At 35.3% G+C, this 26851-nt stretch overlaps 1 protein-coding gene across 1 annotated transcript in view; it reads right to left on the reverse strand.

Annotated features, from left to right (window-relative positions):
- LOC116173536 (triple functional domain protein-like) overlaps positions 1 to 26851 on the reverse strand; it is a 148475-nt gene that overhangs the window by 24277 nt on the left and 97347 nt on the right. Inside the window, exon 4 of the mRNA XM_031491055.1 lies at positions 39 to 111. Within this exon, the coding sequence (XP_031346915.1) occupies positions 39 to 111 (73 nt within the window). The remainder of the gene's footprint in view (positions 1 to 38; positions 112 to 26851) is intronic.

A 26851-nucleotide genomic window follows, 5' to 3' on the forward strand; every position in this document is an offset into this window, starting at 1 on the left:
TTTTCGCATGCATTATAAATGGGACCGTATAAACTTACCCGCTGAACCCTCGCCTCTTATTAACAGGTGAGGATGTGTTAATTGTTCCTGAACTGTCGCTGGCCGCTGCATCTGTAAAGAAAAACAAACAGTTAGTAATTGCAAAACTTTTTACGTGGCATTCTTTTTAAGTGTAACGATTCCAGAATAAAGGAGCGCGTATTTAAACTGATAAATTCTAATTTTACGCCATGAAAAGTATTCAGTGATAATAAAAGTATAATCTAAGAAGGCAAAGAAAGTAGAATACGACGTTTAAGAAATAGTCATGCATACTATGATTTAGATAAAGACTATTTTAAGGAGCACGAAGAAAATTTTTTCCCCAACCAATGTTTCACAAACTGTGGATAAGTACCAACTTTGTTATTTTAAATAGAACAATATTTTTTTAATTCCTTATTCGATAGAGAATTTGTACTCTCTTAGATAATGATTTTTATTATAGGTCAAATAAGTGTGCCATGGACGACACAAGTTGAATATGAATTGAGATTTTAGAGTGCTGTGACCGAAACAATCGCACTATTTATGTTGTTTACCACAATTGCTATTATTGTTCTATGAATATTGAATAAGCTTACAATATAATAGAAAAATGCGTAATTTTACTCATAATGAAAAAGTTGATATGTACGAAGTGTACATTTTAGCAAGTAAAAATACTTGCCTCGATTAGAATTTAGCAGGAGAAATATCCTGAAAGAGAAGTACCATCACATAAATATGTTCGAGGAATAGAATCCACACTTATTGAAAAACAATAAATAATAATATTGAAATAGATATTTGGGCCTATTTTGAGGCAAATCCAAGGGTAATGATTAGAATGGCTGGTACCGAGTACCAGTGTAATGTAAGAAGAGTACATAAGATTTTAAAAATGAATAAATACAGAGCATTTAAACTAAAAAATCCAACATTTACATTTTGGAGACCATGCAAGACGCCTTGAGTATTGTTATTTGTTGTTAAACGAAGGATGAATGAATGAAATTTTTGGCATTTTCACTGGAAGAACTGGAGTACCGAGATAATTGTGCGTGAGATAGAAAGATAACATATAAAAAAATAGCACTAAGGTTCTCTCACAGATGATCGGTATTTACAATTTTTAAGAGACGTGTCAGCAACTTCAAATCAACCCTTGCACTTGTGAACTGGGAGAATGTATGGGAGTGCGATGATGTAGACTCGGCTTTTCAATTATTTTTTGAGACAATTCTATGGTTATTCAATCTTATATGTCCCGTTATAATCAAAGTGGTAACAACCAGAAGTACTGGGCAAGGACCAAGGTGGTTTACATCCGAATTAGCAATTGCTAGGAACGATCTAAAACACCACTTCTCGCAACTAAAATCTTGTGATTCCCAGTGCGTGTTGAAACACTACAACTTAAAAAAGCGAAGATATAAGCAACAAGTTAAACAAGCTAAACGCACATACTATCAAAAGGTTATATCAGACTCACAGAATAAACCCAAAACCCTGTGGACAATGGTGAATCGTGAAACTGGGCGAAATCGTGAAAAAAGTAGAATTGCACTAAATCATGAAAATACACTAATAACTCACACGCAGCAAATTTCTAACTTATTTGGAACATACTTTTCAACAATAGCTTTGGACCTGACCAATAAGCACTTTGACAAAAACACGACATGCTCTGTTACATTAGACAACAGAATTAGTCAATCAATCTACGTCTATCCAATAACACAACACGAACTAAATCGTACATTGGATTCCCTAAAAAACACCTCGTCATCAGGAGAAGACGGTATCACTGTGAAAATCTTGCGACACATTTGGACGTCCATTGCACCTGTCATACTACATCTATATAACAAATCATTAGCCTGTAGAACTTTCCCCGGCTCACTAAAAACTGCTCGTGTAATTGTGTTATACAAGAAGGGGGATCCGACAAGTATTGAAAATTACAGACCAATATCATTGTTGAGTATTTTCTCCAAGCTCTTGGAAAAAATTATCTCCAATCGATTAACATCATTTATAAATAAATTTAAAATCTTGCCACCCTGTCAGCATGGCTTTCGGTCAGGGATGTCTACTGAAAGCGCAGCGTTCGATCTACTAACACATCTGTACACAGAACTAGACAAAAGGAAACTGATCAACGTTCTACTGTTTGACATCAGTCGTGCCTTTGATACCATCCAAACAGAATGTATCTGTTATAAACTCGAACATCTGGGTGTTAGGGGACCGTTGCTCGCGTGGATAAGATCTTTCTTGACGGGAAGACAACTATACATGGACATAGAAAATGTGCCATCTAGATCTAGGACGTTTGAAGTATCTTTGGGTGTTCCTCAAGGATCAGTGCTTGGTCCTCTGCTATTTTTGTTATACTGTGCTGACCTTCCAAAGTTCGTAAAAATTAGTAAATTGGTAGGTTTCGCTGATGATACTACAATTGTGGTCTCGGCCGATACCTCAAATGATTTACTTACTTTAACCAATCTTGCCATGAAGGAATTTAAAAACTGGTGTTGTGTAAATAAACTTGTTTTAAATGTTGAAAAGACCGTATGTCTCCAGTTTGGGAAGATGAGGCCATCAAATGAAACCAATATAAGACAAAGTTTTTGGGTATTTTTATTGACGATGAGTTATCGTGGCGCCAACAAATAGACCATGTTTGTAAAAAACTTAACAAGACTTTTTATCAAAACGCTCTACTCACAATATACTATGCTCTGGCATACCCCCATCTGGCATACGGTGTAATAGCATGGGGAGCAGCTGGGGAGTGTAGTAGAGTATTTACCTTACAAAAAAGACTTGTTCGACTAATATTTAATATTAAGCCCCTAACTTCACATAAAAACACTTTTATTGCCATCAAAATGCTTACATTTCCAAGCATTTATATTTATAAGTCAAGCATGTTTGTCCATAAAAATCCTAAATACTTTACCCCATTGAATGCTAATCATGACTATAAGACAAGAAACTCTGATATCCTCACTATTCCCGTTCACCGTACGACCAAATTCGAAAAAGGACCATTGTACAATTGCATAAAAATATATAATTCCCTTCCATCTACTATTAAAAATTTGAAAAGCGACATGGCATTTAAAACGGCACTAAAAAGTTTTTTAGTGCACAATTGTTTCTATAAAACAAGCGATTTGTATACACTGTGATTTATATTGACCAACTGTGATACGACAAATTTTTAATGTGTTTTTTAATGTGTTTTTGTTAATATTAGTGACTATGTCTATGTCAATGTATATTGATCACAGGCAATAAACATATTATTATTAAACATATTATTATTATTATTATTAATATGCTACTTCTTCAGTGGATTAGTACTAACGGCCCTATTTCATGGCTTGCAAGGTCGCCGGATTTAAATTCATTCGATTTTTATATGGGGCTATTTAAAGTATAAAATTTACAATAATGTGTATCCAGATTTACAGCATCTAAAAAACAGCATAGAACATGTTTTAAATAATATTAATGACCGGACGTTAAGAAGCAATTTGTTCCGAAGAATTGTTTTTCACATTCATTTGTATCGTCCATAGTACAGTAAACTTATATACACGGATATACATCCCAACAAGCAATACAAAATATTATATCACTGAATTCAAAATAAAATTCTCTGTCCAATAAAGAAATAAAAAAAATACAGTTCCATTTAAAGAACAAAGTTGGTATCCAATAATTCAGAACCAATGGTTGACAAAAATTTTTTTTTCGTGAGATTAAAATAGTTTCTTAAAATAAAAATTTTTTACTGATTCGTAGCTGCTGTAGTTCTCGAGATAGCAGTAGTGGACAAAATGAAATGAACACCCTGTACACCTATAGTTAAACATACAGTATGACGATCAATAAGTAGTTATGTACACCAGTTTATTGAAAAGGTGTAATCAACATTTGAAGGAAGATGCACCTTGTCTTACTGAATTTGTCTATAATAACATCATTTTCTGTAAATTACCAGGCCATAAAGTAAAGAACAACCTTCGCTAACATTTTCCATTACAGTTTTATATTTCTTATTCTAATCGATTTTAGTAGTCAAATGAATCTCCTTTTGATGTATATTATTATCGACTTTGGCGAGATTTTTTGTCATATTGAAAGAAACCAAAGACCGTCAAGTTTAATTTTTTTTAAATTCCATTTAAGGGGCGGGAATCATGAAAAATTTTATATTACATTGCTGTGTGCTGTGGATAACGAATAAAAATGCTGCGCCCCACGAAATTTCCTCTTATTTCCCCAAAATTTGCTCCATTTCCTACATATTACCCAGATAGTTCCTCGAAATTTTCTATATGAGAGACAAAAATTTCCCTGGTGATCAACCCTTCGAAGTTGGTCACGACTTATTCCCTTCATTACATAAAAAATTGCTACAATTACCCTAACATTTCTAAGAATGCCTTAAATTTTCCCAACCGAAAATTTCTCCGAAATTATTAATAAGTAACGTTTACTTTCCTTTAGAAACCGTTAATTTCCTTAGAATTTCCTTAAAATTTTCTCTTATTCCCTCAAAATTTTCTAATATTTCACGAGAATTTCCTCTAATTCCCCGACATTTCCTATATGAGGAATAACAATTTCCCTTCTGATCAACCTCTCGTAAAAGACGTTTGAAAATTAGCTGCCGGAAGACCTGCTCCAAGAGAATTTTCCTCCGGAAAATACCATGGTAAGAAATTCGCTCCCGTCCCCCCATGTATATTCCCTCAGGCAGAAATTGGTCTACGGAAAATTGTCGCGGGGGGTACAACTCCGGAATTTTCGTCCCCAAGAAGAATCGCCCCAGGATTTCCTCTTTCGGGAACTTCAGTATATGATTTTACAGTTCCGAAAAGTACCTACTGTCGATGCCAGGCCAGTTCTCGTAAGAAGTGTACTGCACCATTAATTAGTTAACCCATCTCCCTATTTAAAAATAGGGGTTAAATCAATTTTTATTCTTGCATTTTTTTAAATCTCAAAAAATTGTTGACAGTATTTATATTCAAGCTGTGAATTTTCTCTCAGATGCAAAGAGTAAAACGCGACTAACAGTTAATGTCAAATGAAGCAGCCTCATCCGCCATATTACATTAGTGGAATTTTCCTGAGAGGGGGGGGGGGGGTTAGAATTAATGTTATCTCTCATTGTATCCTAATTAAAGGTCTCAACGAAACGAACCGTTTTCTACCAACCACTGCCCTTCTTTCTGTCCTCTTATCAAAATACGGGGTGGGGGGGGGGGGGGGGGGGGGGGGGAGAGAGTGGAACTGGTACTTCATGGTACTCTAATGAAAGGTCTCAACGAAGGGAATTAATTTGCAAGAAATATATCCATTGGTGATGTCAAAACAAAAGCTATTTCGGTTAAAAAAATGCGCGTTATCATCACAGTTACGTAACGTTAAAAGCCCAATTTTTTTAAATTAAGTTGTGTACCTAATTTGTTTATACAAGGTGCCAATAAAATTATATAAAACGGCAACCGGGAAAAAGATTAAAGACAATTAAAGCGCTTTTTTGTTGTAAACCATATAAGGATTTTGTACATTTCCTGACTGCAACATTGGTAATTTTTACCATAAATAAACTAAATGAGAACTGATAAAGGTGTTGAACCTAAACCACGATAGTACCGATTTCAAATTCGTTAACCATCTTTCGAATGTCACTATTAACGCGTAACCAAATAAAGACGTTCCACAATCCAATTTTCCAAAATGCTGCTACCCTTCCAAAGGAGAAAATCAGTTTTCCGTGGGAGCATCGATAAATGTAAATTATTTGAATTTTGGATCTCAATCTCTGGTACCTGGATGATGGAACTATACCAGACCACCAGACAGTATACTGGCAGAAATGATGACACTCAAGGAAAGGTTAAAAAAAATTCGCCTGTCAATAAATCCTTCAAAACGTAAGCTGTTCGTTTAAAACCATTTTCAATAAGAAGTCCTAGATCGATTCGAGTTAGTTGACCTATCTACTGAGAACAACTCCTCTATGCAACCGTACGAATTTGATCTCAACCAGAGATCAAGATTAAAAGCATCATAAACTGTAGCTTTTACTCTTACATTCAGTCGACATCCTTGACTGCGCCCACTGCGGGCGCAGTTGCGAAATCCAGGCAAAGAAGAAAAGGACTAAATATAAATCTATTATGGACGAAAATTACCTATTCACACCTTTCGTAGTAGAAACGCTGGGTCCTTAGAATTCGGAAGGCCGGGAATTTTGTGACACCCTGATGGGAGCCCTTATCTATCATACAAACAAAGCTTGGGCGTTCAAAGGGGAAACAGCCAGAATTATGGAAACTTTTAAAGAATGTATACCTATGAATGAACTTTTTTATGTACTTTAACCACTTTTATATACTTAACTGTTGTGATTTTTTTATGTGAAATGTTAATAAAAAGCTGTCATCATCACCGAACAACAGTTGTTCTTCCGCTTATACTTTGTCGTGGTTTCAGAAGTAATCACGTGTGGGTATGCAAAGAAAGGTCGAAAGGAACAAACCTGGCAAGACCTGGAGGTATACCCGACCACTACGGTGATTTTGAGTTCGTTCAGGTTTTCACGTTTTCACTAATTTTGCTTGTTGCATTTACTGGACTGCAGGGTATGACCAATAGCTGTCGTTGTCTCCATTTAATCAACCCAAATAACTCTCCTTTCCTACTTGAAAATGATTACATGATAAATTGCATGTATATGAATGTGAATTTATCTATTGATGCAACTTAAAATGAAATCAAAGGCCCTTTAAAAGTGGCAAGGGTCCCCAAACGAACTATAATGAAATTTGTCATCTACTTACTAAACATTGCCGCGTTTAAATTCCCACATACACACACGCTAACAACAAAATTTAAACTGCAAGTAATTTACTTGAGGCGATTCCAACTCTTCTTATCGACGATAAGGTAATCTACAATTTACCCGATTAAAAGCGTTTTCCGACCGACGCGGATACCGAGAAAAATCGCATTATTTAAAAACGCATAAATCACCTTGAATTGATATTTTTACTTCAAGCATAGGTATATATCGAGTTAACATCACGCGGTATTAATTTACAGAATGAAGAGAAAGGAAGGAGCAAACGAGCGCCTCGTAACAAAGACAATATCAATTACTTGGATAAGAGAAATTATGGTGGTAATTGAAAATCACAAAAGCCGAGCGGTGACGCAAATGACGCAAAAATGGGTAGCTTGTCAATCTGACACAAGCAATTTCCATAGCTGTCGTGCGTGAGGAAATTTGAGAGAAATAGGTATCTGAAATGATTTTACACAATTCACCTGAGGTTAGTTAGTAACTATTGTTGTGTTTTGTGTTGTACAATTACTCCGTCTATTCTCTTTGCTTGGGAATTAACTACGAATGTTAGTGGAAGTCGCAAACCTGATTTATTCGACGTTAACAACTCATTTCATTTGGAGGCGCTTGTAATCCCTCTAGTGCACAATCTCTCGAGTTTCGTATTCAGAAATATCAAACTATTTCTGAGCATACGATTTCCAGGGAGCAAAATTGAAAATTGGGGTGTGAAAGTTCTGATGTAAGTATATGTTGGATTTTTTTATGGTGGTCTGTCTACAAATGTAGCATTCGAAAGTGCTATCTAAATGCTTAAAAAGTTGGTGGTAGGACAAGTCTTATAATCTCAGATATTTTAGGCATACAGGGTGTTCAATAAAACTGATCTGTAGGTATGTCGACGTGTTTTTTTTAAATGGAACATCATACATTTTTGTTTTCATAATAAGAAATTGACGAATTAATTTTTTTAAATGCAACAGGGGTCGTTTTTATATTCCCGCATGAAAATAAAAGACTAGAGCAACAACAAATCTTATTTTCCATCCTTTTGACTACACCGTTTCAATAACATCATTAATCCAGTATAAAAATTTTCATTCGATTTTTCCGCAAAATGGCCCTCAACAGCTGCTATAAGTTAATCATTTACCCTAAATGTTGTGCCTCTTAGTATTTTTTTTGAAAATTCGGGAACAAAAAATAGTCACAGGATGCTAGATCTGGACTAAAGCAGATTTCGTCCAAACCACAATCAGCTACAGCAGCTTTTAAAGTCTGGACTTGCAACAACTAAAGCAATGAAATCGCAATCGCAACTCAATCAAAACATTTAAATATGGTAGGCGCCAATAGTCTCAATAGAAGGTATACTATTTGTTTACCACTCGCAATAAATATTCATAAATTCACAACAAAATAGAATCAATACGTACCCACAGTATTGTACGGCGTCGTTCTAAATTTAGGCACTAGAAATAACTACGACTACCTACCAATCGCAAAAAACGGGGGATATTTCGCCCTGATAACTTATCTAAACACATTGATTTTTTCACTTCCACATTTAGAAACGTCGCCACATGAAAGCGCAACATCGTAAATCACCATTGTCACGGAATATGGAAATTTATTCGATGTCGTTGACTCAATGTTCGCCGTTTAATTTCAAATTTCATGGACGTTTAACATTTGAATAGGGGGTTTAGGGATATGGTTCCTATTTTGTTTGTATAATTCCAGGTCGCAGATCGCAGATCCTTCTTCAATTACATTTGCTTGTCTGTCGTACCGTCGTACGATACGCCTTGAAACTTGGTACATCTTCGTACAAAGGTGAATCTTATTTAGGGCGAATAAGTCAAATATGATCAAAGTTTCAGATTTCAGATATCTCGATACCCCTTTGTACCCCTAATAAAATTGTTAATGTCACGGAATTTCTATATACTACAATATTCCTGGTCCTTATGCATTGAAAAATGGCTAAATATGCTCCTAACTGTTCACTAATTTTTAGTAATCAAGTACTTTCCAATTATTCAATAAAATATATGGTGTTCCATTTTTAAAAAAATCGCTTCTGATACGCCGCTGCAATGTAGCACGTCAATGATGACGAGAAATATTTTAGAAACATGGCGACGGTCACTGTACACAATTTTGCTCCATTTTTAGCTTCCTAGCTCGAGCTAGGTGGCTATTACGGTCATCATTTTTTTTGACATGTCCACGTTGTAGTTTAGATCATTTTAAGCAACTTTTAAAGAATAAAATTTCTTCTCTGTAAGAACAGTCCAGCATTTGAGAAAGGAGCCTTATGCCGGTCCACAGTCGAAGGAAGGGGTGTGAATTGGCATATTACGCTCTTTCAATGGCCTTAAGAACCACCCCTACAGTATTTCAAGCCGAGGTAATAGCTTTAACCAAGTACGCAGAAGTCATTGCGCACACATACATCCGCTCGCATAGTCGGGCAGCTCTCAAGGCTCTGGCAGCCTGTTCCCTGAACTACAAGCTGCCCAGGGAATGCCACACAAAACTTACCGCAGCAGCACGTCTAGCTAGTGGTAAGAAGTCTGCTCAAATAAAGAGTGGAAATGTCTATGGGAATCTGCCCCTGGACTATGGCAATCCAAGAAACTGATCAGTTTCCAGAAGACTAAAAAATCAGCTCGTCGCTAGCACTCAGCAGAAGTGAACTAAGATCAGACATAGGCGTGCTCACTGAACAGTGGACACTGCTCCTCGAAATTGGGGTAGCTTACCTCTGCTTCGATGAGAAAAAGACAGCGGAATACATCATTGGCTGGTGTGAGGCAATTTCCGGATAGGGATCACAAAACCTGGGTAAAGCTGCAATAGCGCCCCAGCAGATCAGGGAGTTTCAACCGGAGAGGATCTTCAGATTTTGTTAACACTGCCTCTCTTGGACTTAAGACGTTAAGGCGTTAAAATGTTGCGAACGTACATTAGGCATAAATGATGTAAGGCGTCCAGTCCAACATCAACACTGTAGACCATAATCGAATTATGTACTATATTTTTGAAGCAAGCAATTTTGTCTAGAAAAGATGTCAGTTCCTAGGTGATGATTTACTAGGTTTAAACTGTACCTGAAGACGAATTAGGGTATAGCGATCATCTCTTTTGTGAGTTGCGGTAAGTTTGCGACTACCAGTTTCGCAATCTTATATCTGAATGTCACCTAATTAGTTAATATACAGGATGTACCATTTACCTTCAGTTAATCGATTATTGAGGAAACTAGGGGTGGTATCAAAAATTGATTTATATACAATATTCACATTTTCCTTAACTGTAGGTACCTTGAGAGTCAAGTGTAAGGCAACTTAATTTTTTCAAATATAAACCTACACTTTTAATGAAAATTCTTATTCTACATCGGAAAATAATAAACTTTCGTGGGAAACGCTTTTCCTTACATTTACCATTTACACACTCTTCCAAAAGCGCGATTTTTGGTTTGAGTTAGGAAGCTGTTTTGTCAAGAATTTTAGTTGTATGCATTTGTAATGTTCACTCATACTGTTAAATGTTAACTTTACTTTAACATCCCTGAAAGAACGTCGAATTTGGAGCTAGACTCCATAACACAACATCACAATTACAACAAGTTAAAAAGTAATCGTAAACGATTTACATAAAGCGCATTTCCACTTGCATTCATTTCCCATTTGTAAGATGCAACTTCTATTAAAATCGTAAAAATCCGGCCACAAATATGAAAGATAGCGTTGCACATGGGCAATCCATTTTTGACGTGCTACTTCAATTGCAGTTTATGAGAAGAATTTCATATCAATGCTTTTCTAAATAAAAAAGTTAGCACTGCGCATGCGCAAAAAAAAATTTTGAAACTGGCGCTAGATTTTCATTTATTCCAAGTGCCTATGTATCACATTTCATTTAAATTCTTCCATAAATAAAAATATTGGCACTGCGCAGGCGCAAAACCAAATTTTGAAACTGGCGTTTGATTTTCCTTTATTCCATGTGCCTATGTATCGAATTTCATTTAACTTCTTCCATAAATAAAACAGTTGGCACTGCGCATGCGCAAAACCAAATTTTGAAATTGGCGTTTGATTTTCTTTTATCCCAAGTGCCTATGTATCAAATTTCGTTTAAATTCTTCCATAAATAAAAAAAGTTGGCACTGCGCATGCGCAAAACCAAATTTTGAAATTGGCGGTTGATTTTCCTTTATTCCAAGTGCCTATGTATCAAATTTCATTCAAATACTTTTTTTATAAGTAAAAAAGTTTGCAATTCGGTTTATAAATGGTCGAGATGCGAAAACGGCACTGTGAATTTTGAATCGATTCGATTCAACTTTTGGCATTGCGTATTATATGGCTAAAGCTATGCCCATATTGAATTTCATGCAATTCAGTTCATAACTAACGGAGATGTAAAAGCGATCGAACATTTCTAAACAAAGTTATCGTTCACACGGACAGATAGATGGACAGACAGACAAAGGAACAGACGGACAGACCAACAGGCAGACGACAGATAGCAATGCAAAATTATAAACGATCTCTAGGATCGTTAATAAACGGCAAAAGTGTAAAATTATGGAACATGTAAATTTTTGTTTTTTTTTACAATAACTTTTTTTGTAAGCGGTACAGAAAAAATTCCTTCCTTGTTACAAGACTCGACACCATAACGAACCAAATAGTGAAAAAAGTAGAACAATAGCTCTTAAGATAAAGAACTAGTAGCGTCGCAAAACCAGCGGACGGACGGACGGACAAAGTGGCCACAATAGCGCATTTTTTTTTATTTTTGTGGAAATGCGCTAAAAACGCTTTCTTATCTTAGGTTATATTGAAACACTCAAGAGGGTAGAAGACTTACGCAATTTGGAAATTTCAAGATTAACAAATTATCCATTATTGATTTGAATCGCAAATATTCCTGAAATAACTCCGGACGTCGCATTAACTCAACAAAATATTTTAGAACAATTTCGTATAAAATAAGGTACGTGCATGAGCAATAAATAACAGAAAATCAAAGAAAATATTTTTCTCAGAAATAGGTAACCATATTGGCATGAAATACTTATATATGCATATATGCCATCTTTCAAGAATATGAATTTATGCGCACTGCCAAAGTGGGAAAAGCAGCTTTATTACCGCTGCAGGGGTAACTTGCAGATATGGTTTGCGATTCGCTATAATTCCAGTTATTTTGTAATTTTAAAATCTGAAATTCTTACGCTCCAAATACAATTATGCCCTGTGAATCTGCACGTGCCTAGTGGAATAAATTGCAAAACGCCCCCTCACCATTAATCTAATTTTCTATTTCAAATTACATTTTTTTATGTATAAAGTACCAGTAAGTAGATCCAACCAGTTCCCAGATTTTAGATTCCAACTGAAAAAGTGCGCTTGCGTGCGATATCAAAAGCTCCCGATATATCACAATTTTGATATGACTTTCTAAATTTATTCGGGGCGATGGAGGAACAATGCGCCAGATCCACAAAAATGAGGCGTATCAAAAATAATCGGAAGGCAGAAAACACTAAGAAAACAACCCTTGCTCTCGCTCTCCTTGATTTATTCTACTTAAGGCGTTAATCATGATGGTGAACTTAACTTTAACTTATAGAACATTGAACTCCCCCTCTCCTTCACCCCAATAAATTTCTTTCCACATTTTAAAACTCTTTCCAATAATTAAGTAATTCCAAATCAATTTTGAAACTATGGGGAAAGGCCCCTTTTTCCTGTTTTTGCTTGTTATTCGTGGTGTTATTGAAACGAGAGCTTTGGATTTCAATTTTTGAATTTTCCCGTAAAAATACGTAAAGTTGGAAGTTTTGTAAAAAGTGTCTAGGTTCTGAAGTGCCCTCCCAAACAAATGTTGGTCGTGATGATGTAAAGAATTTATCTGGATGATTGAAGTCTAACTAGTCGTTTTCAATGCGCTTTTGTTCTTTAATTACCTGAGGCGGTAAAATAGGGGTGTTCGGTTGCAAATTCAGTCTTTTTTAATGGACAATACATATAGTACTACATTAGTAAATTCATAATGAGATAAAGTCAACGTGGAAACTGTTGAATCGGCTTGATTCCGTAAAAAAGATGATATTTATTAATTTGTAACTGGTAGAAAAAAAACACTAACCAATAAAAAATTAGACAACGCCATTTTGAAAGATAATTCGCCATTTATAGGCGTGGGAAACGGCCCTGTAATTAAAGAGGGAAAAATTAACAGATGATGAAGTCTCAGCAATCGAGGCAAGATTTTAATTAAAAAGGAATTTAGATTTTTGGTGTGAAAAAGATTCTTAAACATTGTCTTGTAGGATGTTTGAGTTTTGATTAAACTATGAATAAATTTATCTCTCGATTTTACAAATTTATGCTAGAATTTTATAGTTCTGTCCAAAGTGTCGAATAGTTTTGCAAGTAACCATATTACTGTGCGATCAAAAATGAGTTGCTGTCAAGTCACCTTTGGAATTTTTTTTACTTAACTTGAACTTCCAAAGGCGACTCGACAACAACTCAGTTTTGATCGGCGGTTGCTAGAAAAATAATAGTCAATTTGTCAACCCAGCAAATGTTTTCTAGAACAGGGCTGTCCAATTCCAAGTGGTCCTTAAAAAAACTACAATCTGGAGGGCCGCATTATAACATCTTTGTATGTAACTTTTATCAGTTTAGTTATATTGTGCATAATTCATATTTAGGGAAATTTACTCCTGTTCTAGAACATTTTATGCTAGAGTTTCTGATCATACCTTAGACAAGCAATGAGATTATGAGAGTTTGCTCAAAAATAAATGTTTACAACCCTATAATCCATTCAGTTTTTGCTGAGCATTAAATTTTAAGTGGGGAAGGAGTGTGTGAGAGGGGCCAAAATATTTGTATCAGTCACACAAGTAATGTAGAGAAAGGCGATATTAAAACGGGCCGAGGGGTAGCGAATGAGGCTGCGAAAATTTTTGAAAATTAAATGCAACATTTCCACCACTACAAAGGACATCCTATTAGTCCTTTAAATTTAAGTTATTAGCGAACACACCCTACTCCCCCAGCCCTCGCAAAACATGCGGTTGCTGTTTTTATGAAACTACTTTGTTCGTGTTTTTAATAAAAGCGCGCACGGGAGAGGGGGCCTATGATCTACGATTATCACGTGTACAGTTCAGCAATGGGCTCATCCCGCCTTCATTTTTTTGTTTCTGATCCACAAAGCACATTAAAAATAAAAAGACCCGTGTGTCCTCAATTTTTATTTGCGAGTAAAATAACCCCAAAATAAATTATTGAAAAGCTGTGTTTTTAGTCCGAATTTGAAACGCTTCAGAGTAAATACGTCACAAACCTACAACCAATCACGTAGAAGTCAGCTGGCAACCTTACACGAGGGTGACGTTTGTCACATTTGACTTTTTGAGAGGGATGTTTAACTGCATCTAGCACGAAAGTGACAAGTGCCTGTGACAGATGACGCAAGTTATAAATGCCATTCTCCTGCATTATTGCCAAGTCGTTATGTCATCTGAATGGTTCTAGGAGCTGATTGGTCGGGCTTATTACGTCACAGAGCCCGCCACAATCATATCGTTTTGAATAAACCTTTAAAACCGCACATGTTCATTATTTTTTTGCTAATCAGCCTCTATTTTTAAATAAACTTTTACTGTCCAAAAAAATGTTTTATGGTTTCAGGTACACGCTTATTAAATTAGAACTGCGGAATTCAACTATACATACACATTTGCAGTGATTTGTTTCTTATACTAACCACAACCGGGTGGGATATTTGTAAAAATGACCCCACCTGGTCACAAGTGACAGGGTAAATTATATGCGACAATACTTTTTGTGATATTTTGACATTTGATTGTATTGTGGATTAAAATACACTCATTATACAGGCTGATACCAATTCGAGGGCCATCATACGGATCTCAGGAACTGTAATAGATAGGTAGGTAGTTTAAATTTGGCAAATGCGTATTTTGATGCTTAACAAAATGCCGTTTGGAAACTGAAAAAATTCCGCCTACTTTCGGATATACTTATCCTGAAAAAAAATTTGCAAAATCGTTTTTATTTTTTACCGAAGTGATTTAAAGAGATATTCCAAAATAAATGACACCACTATTGTATTATAGCGACGATGATGCAAGTTTTAAATCTTATGTCTGACGTTTCGTCTCCGGTTAACTATCATCATCTTTGTTTTTTCTTATGAAAGTCATTTTTACTTATTGTGTCAGTTGGAGTTTGGACACATCGTATTGTCAAAATCTTCAAGTGAATGCGGGAAATCCCAGAACAAACCTTTGGCTTTCAATCAGCAATTACAATGGTTTCGTATGTTCCAAAATTATAAATAGAAAATGCATTTGATTATTAAAAAATCGCGCTTTTCATTGCCATTGCACCAACGCGACCGAGAGTGAAAAGACGTTAGTAGTCCTACTGAAAACTTACCAACGTTAACCAAAATCGTGGTGTGATAATTTCACAGCACAATTATTATTAATTATCCATTAGGAACTAATTAATTTGCTTTATCAAACGTAAAAATCTGTATAGGCTGAACAGCAAACCGCCTACGTACTACCAAATGATAAAGGCACATTGAACTACACAAACATAATAAAACCGAAGTTAAAACCACTAATTGAAAATTCTTTCGAATCGGCACCGACAGAATGGCCGATATCACTGAATGCCGATACGTATCGATTCGAGCTATATAAATTGTAAAAGTTTCGGCAAGAAAAGAATGCCCATTGTTAGATTTGGCAAAGTAAAAAATTCGGAAAGTTATGCGAAGTATCTCGACGTTATAATTTTTTATTCATTTTTGTTTGCCGCAAAAACTCGCGAACTCCCCTCAAAACAAAAAGGTAAAATTTACAGAGAGGATTTCGGCATAGTCCATTAAAACCGCAGGGCATTCGATCTATTTAAGAAGAACTCGAAAAAAGTTGACATTTCATTAATCGATAAGCAGGCAAGAAAGTAAATAGGAAGGCAGGGCACGTGCCGCGGTTCTGACGTCCGCTGAAATGAACACTAAATGTAAATGTAACGGAACTAAAAAAGAACAAATTACAACGTATTTATCAATTGGACTTCTTTTCTTTGGTAGTAGAAAAAAAATCCCTAGCGGAATAAGACTATCAATCCGGGGAATTCCTTTGTTCTATTTCTAGCGGTCTTATCGCGATGGAAAAACTGAGTAGTGCAATATTATTGACAAAAATAGAATATTATATTTATAATTCGATCCCCGGTTTGAATGCGCTACAAGTTACACGTAACGTGCCAACAGCGCAATGCCAAAATCTTATTGTAACCACGAAAAACCTGTCATTTATTTTAAACATGGTATTTTGAGATAAATGAGGAGTAAATAAATATCACAACAATAATTTGGCTGTGTGCTACGGGAAACCTTGAGATGGGCGCAAGGCCGAATTACGTGTTGGAAAAACGGAAGCAAAAGTTAACATAAATTTCAGGGTGGTCAATAGATTCCATGATTCCATTAATACTTTTGGAAAAAAAAATTTAATTCTCTTAACTGTAATAAAAGGTTACTCTGTTGTTAATTACACACACTCCTCAAAGAAAATCTATTGAGATTCCTCATTACACGCAACAAAAGACGATTCGAGGACTTGGAATGGGATTTTTTTTCAAAATGCGTCCTCGATTATAACGCACTCCAAACTGGGGTAAAAAAACCGGCCCTGGAGATCATTGAACATGAAAATAACGAATCAAACCTTAAAGGAATTCCTAGACATATAAAATTTAAAGAAAAACTATTGTAGACCTACACTTGATCGGTTCAAGTATACGATCACTCTTAAGGCGATTAGGACAACGACAAGATAGCACACTTTACAAAAATTCGTTTACAGAAAACATTCGATAAATTTGTGGCTCGGTCAAAATTGTAATTTTTCTTATTGATTTAACAAAAAACTCTCAAATACCAAATATCCATTTTGAAGTGTGTCCTCTCAGGAACGAATTTTGTTAATAACATCAGAAATAATACAGGGAGTTTTTCGTGTACTTTAGTTAAACGTTTCTGTTAGGTAGGTTTTTGATGATTTGTACTCTGGAGAGACTAAATAGATGTAAAATATGTTCAAAATGGTGGCAATTCAGAAAAAAAACATAAGAAGTAGCTAGTAACTTCGTTATTTTAAATGGCAACTCCTATTTTTTATTACATTCATGAATTCTACGTGAAATTTCCGTTCTTTTGATACCCACACGTCGATATCTACAATTTATGGTTTTTAAGTTATTTTGACTTAACAAAAATGGCGGTAGGTACCTTGAAAATTGATTACTTCAAAACGGTGTAGTCATGCCAACCCATTTTTATCAGTGGATAGAGAATGATTAGGTCTTTCGTTTAATGTACTTAAAAAAAGTTAAGTTGCATACGACCGTACCTATGGAAATCCAAATTTAACAAATTTCAAAAGTTAAACAATCAATCTTTTATAGGGAATTACCATTTTCTTACTATTACATTTGATAGAGAATCAGAATTGCCATATTTTGATATTACATGTTCCTATAGCTATGATTTTATGGCAATCGAATTTTAAACAAATGAAGGAACTGATTCTTTAATATCATTGATTCTAATCAAAATAATTTTCGATCCAATTCGCTGGAAAAGTGGCATCGAAAAACTCGCAAATATTGCCTGCATTAGGTATAAGCGATGAGTGAAAGAACTCGATTCCTTCACTCAACGGTATCAGTGTGCAGGAGCACCATCTTGTTGGTAATACATACCCGGAGAAAAATGGATTGTTAAAATCATATAGTAAAAATTCTATACCACTTATAATCATGAGTGATGTTCCAGAGATTTTGAGGGTTGGGCCAATACAATATGGCAGTATAAGTTCAACGAAACTGTATTATATTGATTATTATACCTTATTGTTGCAAATATATCATGATTTTTGAACTTATAATTTTATATATTCGAAAGCAATATGTGTGTATCCTGATTTTTGGTCAAAAAGGCCTTTTTTTGAGCCCCGAAAAAAAAATTGTCTCAGATCGACCCGGAAAAAAAATGTTCTTATAGAATGTGGCTTGTAGAATCCATAATTTCAAACAGTTCCAAGATTGAGCTACTAGTTCAAAAGTTACAGCCCTTTGAATTTTCTTTCGAAATTGGTTTCTAGTCTAAAACTTTTGATTGAGAAGTCTGATCGAAAAAGTACGAATTGTTTTGGATTCTACGCACCAAAATTAATAAGAAAAAGTGTTTTCCCGAGAAATTTTGGTGCAGTCGATTTTTGGTAAAAAAGGAAGGTTTATACACTGCCTTTTTTTGAGCCCCGAAAAAAAAATTGTCTCAGATCGACCCGGAAAAAAAATTTTCTTATAGAATGTGGCCTGTAGAATCCATAGTTTCAAACAGTTCCAAGATTGGGCTACTAGTTCAAAAGTTACAGCCCTTTGAATGTTCTTTCGAAATTGGAAAATTCCGATTACCTCGTAGCCACCTTTCTGGACTTATCTTCCGCTTTTGATTGCGTCTCGCACAAAATTCTTCTTAATAAATTAAAACATGTATATAATTTTGATAAAACAAGTGTGTCGCTCATTAATTCTTACTTGTCTGGTCGATCGCAGTGTATACGTTTTAATAATGCGCTGTCACACAAATTACCCATTCAAAGAGGGGATCCTCAGGGAAGTATTCTTGGGCCCCTATTATTTCTAATTTATGTGAATGACTTCCCCGCTTATATTTCATTATATAATGACTGCATTTTGTATGCGGACGACATCACTCTTTTTAAACAGGGTAAATCTGTTCAGCAATTAAACGGTGAATCCGAGTATTTAGTGGATCTTGCGAATAAGTGGTGCATTGCAAATGAATTAAAAATCAATATTTCAAAAACACAACAATTCATTCTCTCCCTGAGAACACATAATCTTTTAACACCACGCTATGTCAAGTTCCTGGGACTCTGTATTGACAGCAAATTGAGTTTTAGTATGCATGTTGAACATGTTCAAGCAAAATTTAGCTGTAACTTATTTGTCTTACGTCGATTAGCAGATAATGTCTCAGCAAATGTCTTAAGACGCGCTTACTTCGCTTTGTGCCACTTTATTGATCTATGGTATTATAGTATGGTGAAGCTCTTCTTCCAGTGGAGATCTTTTTATACTTCAGCGCAAGGCACTAAGAGTAATTTCAAGTCTGGGCTATAGAGATGATTGCAGACAGGCATTTATAGATTTAAAGATCCTTACATTGCCTTGCCTGTTTATTTTTACCTGCTTGTGTTATGCTAAGGCAAATCTCGCTAAGTATAGGCAACAACATCAGATTCATGCTCACGATACACGTAGCAAGGAGGATTATCGTTTACCCCTTTTAAGATTAAGTATATCGCAAAAAGGTGCAGAATATATTGCAATAAAATTTTATAATCATCTATCCGATACTATTAAGTTGCTTAATGAAAAGGTTTTTAGCAACAACATTAAACAATTTTTGTTGTCAAAGGCGTTCTATTCCCAAAATGAATATTTTAATTTCAAATTCGCCGAAAAAATTTAAATTTATGTATTAGTTTAGATCTCGGTTTAGATTTTTGTGTAATTTTTATTTTGACGATTGTATGTAACTTTTTTCGGTTACTTAAACATAATAAAAGTCATTATTATTATTATTATTATTCCAATTTTCTTGATGCACAAAACACATTAAAACTCCAGCACTCTTGGAAGTATTCTTCTCCATTTAAAAAAGGACTTTGACCGCACCAGTAATGTGAGTTAACGATTGAATATCCGCCATATTGTTTAAGCCAAAATAACTTAAAAACCATAAATTGTAGATATCGACATGTGGGTATCAAAAGAACTGAAATTTCACTTTGAATCCAAAAATGCAATAAAAAATAGGAGTTGCCATTTAAAGTGCCACAGCTTTGAAAATATATTTAACATCGATTCGGCCTTTAGTGTAACTCCCAAGTACACATTTTCGAAAACCTACCTATTCCACTTTCCCAAAAACGTTTAAGCTCCAAAAAAGACCCCGTATAATCAAAAAAGTAGGTTAGTCCGTTGGTTCCATCTTTTTAATGTGTTATAGGTAGTTGTTGATCAAAACTGAAATAAGGAACGATTTGAAAGGAATTCGAACGAAATTATAAATCCGAAGGAACATAAGGATAGGTTAAAATTTAAAAAAATCGAAGCGTTCGAAAAACCCATGGAGAATAAAGAACTCGAAAGGAATAGAAAACTATGGAAGAATCGGCAGCACAACGATGGATCCGAATAATGTGTAGAATTTGGGAAATCAGATGAATTGTAAGGAAAGAAAGAATCCGAGAGATAAAGAACAATTCGGAAATTCTGATGGGAACAAAGAATAAAGAAACGGAAAAAATGGTGGCATTGGAAGAAACGAAACGATCGGAAAAATCTGAGGAGCATACAAAGGTTCGCCGAATCGAAAGCAATAAAACGTCTGAAGAATCAGGCATTTTACGGAAGACTTCGCAGAATCTGAAAAAATTGAACAACCAACTAATAGAATTAATCTGAAACCTCCGAGGAAATGGGGGAATCAGAGAATTCGCACCCATTTAATCTACACTGTATCTCTCATCGTTACGGAAGTCCCAATGGTGAGCCACGAATTTGAACCATCCTGTATATACACTGCCATATAAAATTTAATGCGTTTTTACAGTTTTCCGTTGGGGGGACCATTTTGGAGGACGTAATTGAAGGGACTTAATTGTTTCTTATACACTATAAAGAAGGCTAACGTTCTCAAATTGTTTTTCATTATAATAGGAAAACCGTTTGATTTATTGATTTTTCCCTATGCATTAATGACTGTTTTAGGTTAGATTTACATTTGATATCGGTAGCTAATCGGGATTTGCTTACAAATTAATATTGAAAGCAGTTACCGTACTTTCTATTTAAATAATTTATGGAATTAGTTATTTTTCTAGCTAATGATTAATGAGCGACTATGACAAATCTGCGGTTTTGCGGTGTTTTAAAATTGATTACAAATTGAGTGTGGTTGCTCAAAGTCGACTAGAATTTAACAACTATTAATAATGTTGAATTCTGGCACGGAACTACATGTAAATGCATGGGAAGCGGTATTGTTATGGAAGCAACCTAAACCGCACTTTTGGTTAATATTAGAGCAACGCAAAATACCTTGTTTCAAATACTTCTGCACCCTATCCACGACATGGCGCATCGAAAGTTTTCTTCGTGGCGTGGGCGGTGAGCTCGTAGAGACCGGGGAACCACCATCAGAAGCACTATTATTTAATATCATCATTATTGAACGAACACTTTAACTTCACCGTTTAAATAATATACGTTCACCTTTGCATGTCAATCGGTACTACTCACATTACCTACACACAAAAACACTTAAATGAATCATGAAAGCACCGGCACACGACAGGCTTATTTGGGACTTAATTTTGTTGTAAAGGTAGGAAACGCGGGAGTCATTCCTTTCCTGCCAAGGAAGTGGTGGAGGAAATACTATATGTAATTTCCCGTATATTTAAATAAACCCGACGTATATTAATAATGATGCTCGTGTGCGAATTTGACAGATAAAATATGAAGGAAGTCACTCTTGTATACAATATACTGCGATGATGCAAACCCACTTTCTATGTTCCTTTTTTTTTAAATCAAAACGAGCACAGCGCAAGCATATCATTACCAAATTTGGAAAAACGTATCTCGATTGGTTATTACAATAACCTACAACTAATAATAATTTCACATTCACGTCATTATCCTTGACACCTTAAATACTCATCTATACGTTCGGTGCATTTTGGAAAAGTGCACCTTTCCGACAAAAAAAAACGTAGCATGCGGTTCGAAATTGGCAAGGAGTAATATTTTACAGTAATCGCGAATTTATGACCCATTCAGCCGTTTATTACACACCGTAGAGTACATATGTCGACAATTTCCGCGGAAACCTGGGGGAAATAAACGAATTTCTACAACTCCACGTTTACTCGCCAAATTCCAAACGATCAATTTAATTTTACGATCTTGTAGCCGAGCGTCGCATTTAGAGATGCTACTTTTTCTTTAATACAACGTAGTGGTATCTCGCCTTTTACGTAATTCCTAAATGGAAAATCGATGGTTTTTGCACGCCAATACAAATTGCGTTCCGCCGACATAATTAGAGATAAATAGAGTTGTTTATTATTATTGACTGCCGCTCGTGCAATTTACCTACTCGGTCGGATAAATGAATGGCTTTTCGTTCATGCTGCCACCTTGAGTACGGAAAGCAGAGGTGGTAACAAAAAAGCAAGTGGCAAAAAGGCATTTCACTATTGACAGTTTGTGCATGTAATGTAATGACTTCCTGCAACATATACCAGCAAAGCTTCGACAAGGTTAAAGAAGACCCCATGATGAAGTTGTACCCTTATGCCCGAAAAATCAATTTCCCCATCCAAAGAATGAAAGATCTCCTGTAGAATTCAATATGGCTCAATATACCAATCCTACTGTTGTACTTCTGCTATTTAGAAAAATGGGGGTTGCCAAAATTACGACCAACTTCACGAGAGCACTAGAATTAACGATTTCCTCCATGCATCAAAGCTCGTTTCCATTATTTCAACTAATGCATACGCTATTTTGTCGTACAGTAAATTGATTGCTCTTTCCAAAGACCTTAAAAAACATAGGCATTGTATTTGAGAAACAAAAGTTGTGTCGCTTTCCGGTTTAACCGGAAGTGATACCCGAAGTTTCAATATGTTATCGGGTAGATACATCTTAATATCGCATATGAAATTAAAATTTGACAATTTTTTCGAATCTCACAGAATAAAAGAGATACATATTGAGGCGGCACTTTAAACTTGAACACACTGTATACCTTGGTTATATAAGACATTGCCAGATAATACTCGTAATTCACTCGTCGGTGTGATATTTCATCTTTCAGTTGAACTTATCTGATAGATAACCTATTTATTTATTTGCATGGAAATCAATTGTCATATAGATTTACGGGAATAAGAAACACTGACCCTTTATCACGTAGGTATGTTAAATTGGATACCATAATTTTAATTTTTTCTCAAAAATACGCTAAATTTGGAATAAATTTGATATACAGGGTCCTGAAACAGTGGGTCGGTCTTTCCTAACTCATACCTGGAAAAAAATATTTAAAAAAAACCTTTTGTACAACTATAGAATAGATAGTTGCGCATATACAGGGTGGTGACTTGCGTAACGCATCATAGGGATTTCAATGTGAAATTCATAACATGCGATTATTGGCTCCCCAAATTATTTTAAAGCAAAAATGTATTAAGGTTTTTTGTAGAAAAAAAATTTTTACGTCAATCAACCGTATTAGTTTTCAATGTTATGAATTTTACATTGAAATCCCTATGATGCATTACGCAAGTCACCGCCCTGTATAGAAATTATTTTTCGATGTACCCTGTACAGCCAAGTAGTGTATTCCCTATTTCGTAGTAAAATAAATTAATTAAAAAAGTGAATTTCGAAAAAGATTAACTAGTTTTTTAATTAATCCTTTTTACTACGAAATAGGCAGTACACTTACGGGAACTAATTAATTTGCGACACTTACTTATTTACTTTCGGGCATTCTTATGTTTTTTTTTTATTATCACGGCCTACTCCGGTGTATAAACATATAATTGGTTAATGGGTAGGAAAAATATTAATAATCTAAAAACTACGGAGATTAGATACTCGACGTCCCATATAAAAATGAAGAGAAAGACTATCACAAAAGACTATCGAATAGCGAAATAAAATTGTGAATGTTTTTTTTTTAAAAACACTTTGAGCGGAAACTTTAGCATTTCCCTGTGAACACCCTATATCACTAAATCCAACGGTCTCATTATCAAGGTGTTGCCCTTTACGCGGATTAAAATTAGTGCATTTCCTGACTTCAAAAAACAAGGTCGCTACGATTCACCAAAGTGAGGCTTGCTCATGGGGAATTCTTCGGAAAAAAAGAGATAGCAGCATTGACAAAATAACCCAAAAGTGAGTAGATTTCAATGTAGAGGTTAACAAAAGGCATCGAAACCAATAAAAATATACAGGGTGTTCTATTTAAAACAATCAGTGATTTGTTTGCACCGTAAGCATGGGACACCCTGTACATTCAAAAATAATTTCTATAGATACGCAACCATCTACAGCTGACATTTGCATAAAAGGTTTTTTTATATTTTTTTACGAGGGACAAGCTAGGAAAGACAGACGCACTGTTACAGGACCCTGTATGTGTCGAGAGGTGGTTTTTAAATTATTTTGGCGTTTTTTAAATTAGTAAAATAAATTTGTTTTTGTAAAGCAAACGAAGCTGCTTTACCTTATATGTAACAATTGCTGAAAACAAAATAGGTATACAGAGTGCTCAGAAGTTCGTCCTATTTCACAGTTTTGAAAATACGAAACTTAATTTATATAAATGGAAACCTCCTTCTTTCCCTTGCAAATGGACTATTTTTAAAGTAGGAATCGATCGATACGGCGTTTTTGGCCGATACCGATATCAGTCGATAATGTCTTAAGCTGCTCAGTAGTGCAGTACTCCTTGTCAGAGAATATTCGTTAAAAATGGCATCAAGTATTGTGAGGAAGTATTTCACAAAAAATAAAATTTGCAAAGGCGTTTGCCCAAGTAAATTGATACTGAAAAAAATTCAAGGAGAAACTGATATTTTACCGAATTGAGGGAGATTTATCACTAAACCTAAGCAGTTTGGGCCCTCCGTTTATTTTAAAAAAATCCTTTTTACTGTGCAATTTTTTAACATACTTGAATGGTATGGTGTTTATCCATGCACGATTTAATGAGATTTTTAATCAGAAAAGTAACACTGGTACTTCGAATGGCACTATCACTAATTCAGGTGAACTTCTTCTTTTAATTCGAATAATCTTGAGTAATATGAAAGGCCCCGCTCGACCGTGTGTCCCATTTTGGTTGACAGTGTATCTCAGACACTTGAGATTTTCGCACTTTTTTCGTGAAACTTTTAATACCACAGACAGAATCAATCTAGTTACACTTGTTTTTGAAATACAGGGTGAACACGAAAAGCCGGCCCGTGTGACGCAGTTTAGTTAAAGGTTGGACTGCAGGTCCCTGGTTCCAAGCCGGGTTCGGACATGGATATTTGTAAATGTATAGTGAGTTAGGTTGGCAGCGCAGCCTTGGCTGAAACCCCGCAAAAAATAAATAAAAAGTTTGATTTTTTCGGATGGTACTACTACCCATGCAATATAGGAAAAAGGTCAAATCTACCTGTGTTAAATATTTTTACGTAGAATCCAGGGGCCCGGTCAACAAAATTTTGGACCATCGTTTCTAACATTTGAGCCAAAGATGGTACTTTTAAATGCAACACCCTGTGTATCTTAACGTCATTTTTTAGCATTGATGTATCACAACCTATATTTTTTTTAATTTTCATGAATATCGATAAGAACCTTATTGTTTTGCTGTTTTGAAATAGTAGGCCATGGATTCATGGAGATCTTGATTTGTTTATTGTATCCATGGTAACCAAGGCAGGCGATACCAATCAATAAAAATGTCTGAGGGAAAAACGTGTCATTTCAACATTTTGAAAGATACAATATAATACATAATTAATAAAAAAATAAGCTGTGATGCAATAATGCAATTAAGGAAATGTATGGAAAAACTTGACGTTAAGAGAGTTAAGGGCGCTGCATTTAAAAAATACCAACTTTTGGTCAAATCTCAGAACTGGATTCTACGTAAAAATGTCCAAAATAGGCAGTTTTACCTTTATTATTTACATCGGCCCAAAAAGTCAAACTTTTCGTTTTCACCCTGTATCTCCGAAACAAAGGCGGCCTCGATTGATTCTGTTTGTGGTATTAAAAGTTTCACAAAAAAGTGGCACAGTGTCATCGCAACAGCTGAGATACACTACAATCTCAACCTCAACCATAATGGGACACACGGTACACCTAATTCGAATAGTGAACGAACAAGCATGTTTCTTGAGAAATCCTGAGATGCTATATGAAATAATATTCTATTGAATACGAAATGAATAGGCTTAATACCTTTTTTTTTAAATCAAAGAAGTTTTCAGTTCACTGACAAAAACTGTGAGGCTAAATTTCTGAAGACGCTTAAATTATTTAATCACAAATCAAATGACTCTAAGATACAAAAAGGTTTCAAATACTAATTTTGAATTATATATGCACTATACCTACAGAGTGAGCTTTTTTCGATCCCTTCTATTTCTTTAACATGTTGCTTCTAAAGGCCATTTACATCCAAGTAAACTTATTAAAAAATTTGCATGTAAATGCGATCCTCTCGTGAAATTGAGCGTAAAATTTCGAAAAAAACAAAGGAGCATTGTAAACAGAATTAGATAGATAAATATACATGTATAAAAGGCTTGAGGATTTGTTCGAAATCTTTCCGGAGCTATCGCGAATTATTCTCGTGATTATTCGAAATAGGATTTTCTGAAAAGGGTAAGAGCCTAATGAAAAAAAACTTGGTGCGCAGTGGGGCAACTCCTCAGAAACAGATAGGTACTTTGGTTCGTTTTCGAGTTTTCCCATTTTTTGCGGCTATTTACGGGAACCTAAGAATGTAAAACTTGTAAGGATGAAGCAATTTGGGCTAAACAGGGTCCTATCCTTTACCGAGGTGAACGGGCTCTAGTTGCGAAGAAAATGGGGTAGGTACAATGGGCCTTTGGTAAGCCTAAGTGCTGCCTGGTCGGGCTCCTTTGTGAATAGAATAGAATAAGAATGATACTGCAACGGTGCCTTACATTAGCGATTG

The sequence above is a fragment of the Photinus pyralis genome, unplaced genomic scaffold (genome assembly GCF_008802855.1).
Source record: "Photinus pyralis isolate 1611_PpyrPB1 unplaced genomic scaffold, Ppyr1.3 Ppyr1.4_LG6, whole genome shotgun sequence".
NCBI classification, from domain to species: Eukaryota; Metazoa; Arthropoda; class Insecta; order Coleoptera; family Lampyridae; genus Photinus; species Photinus pyralis.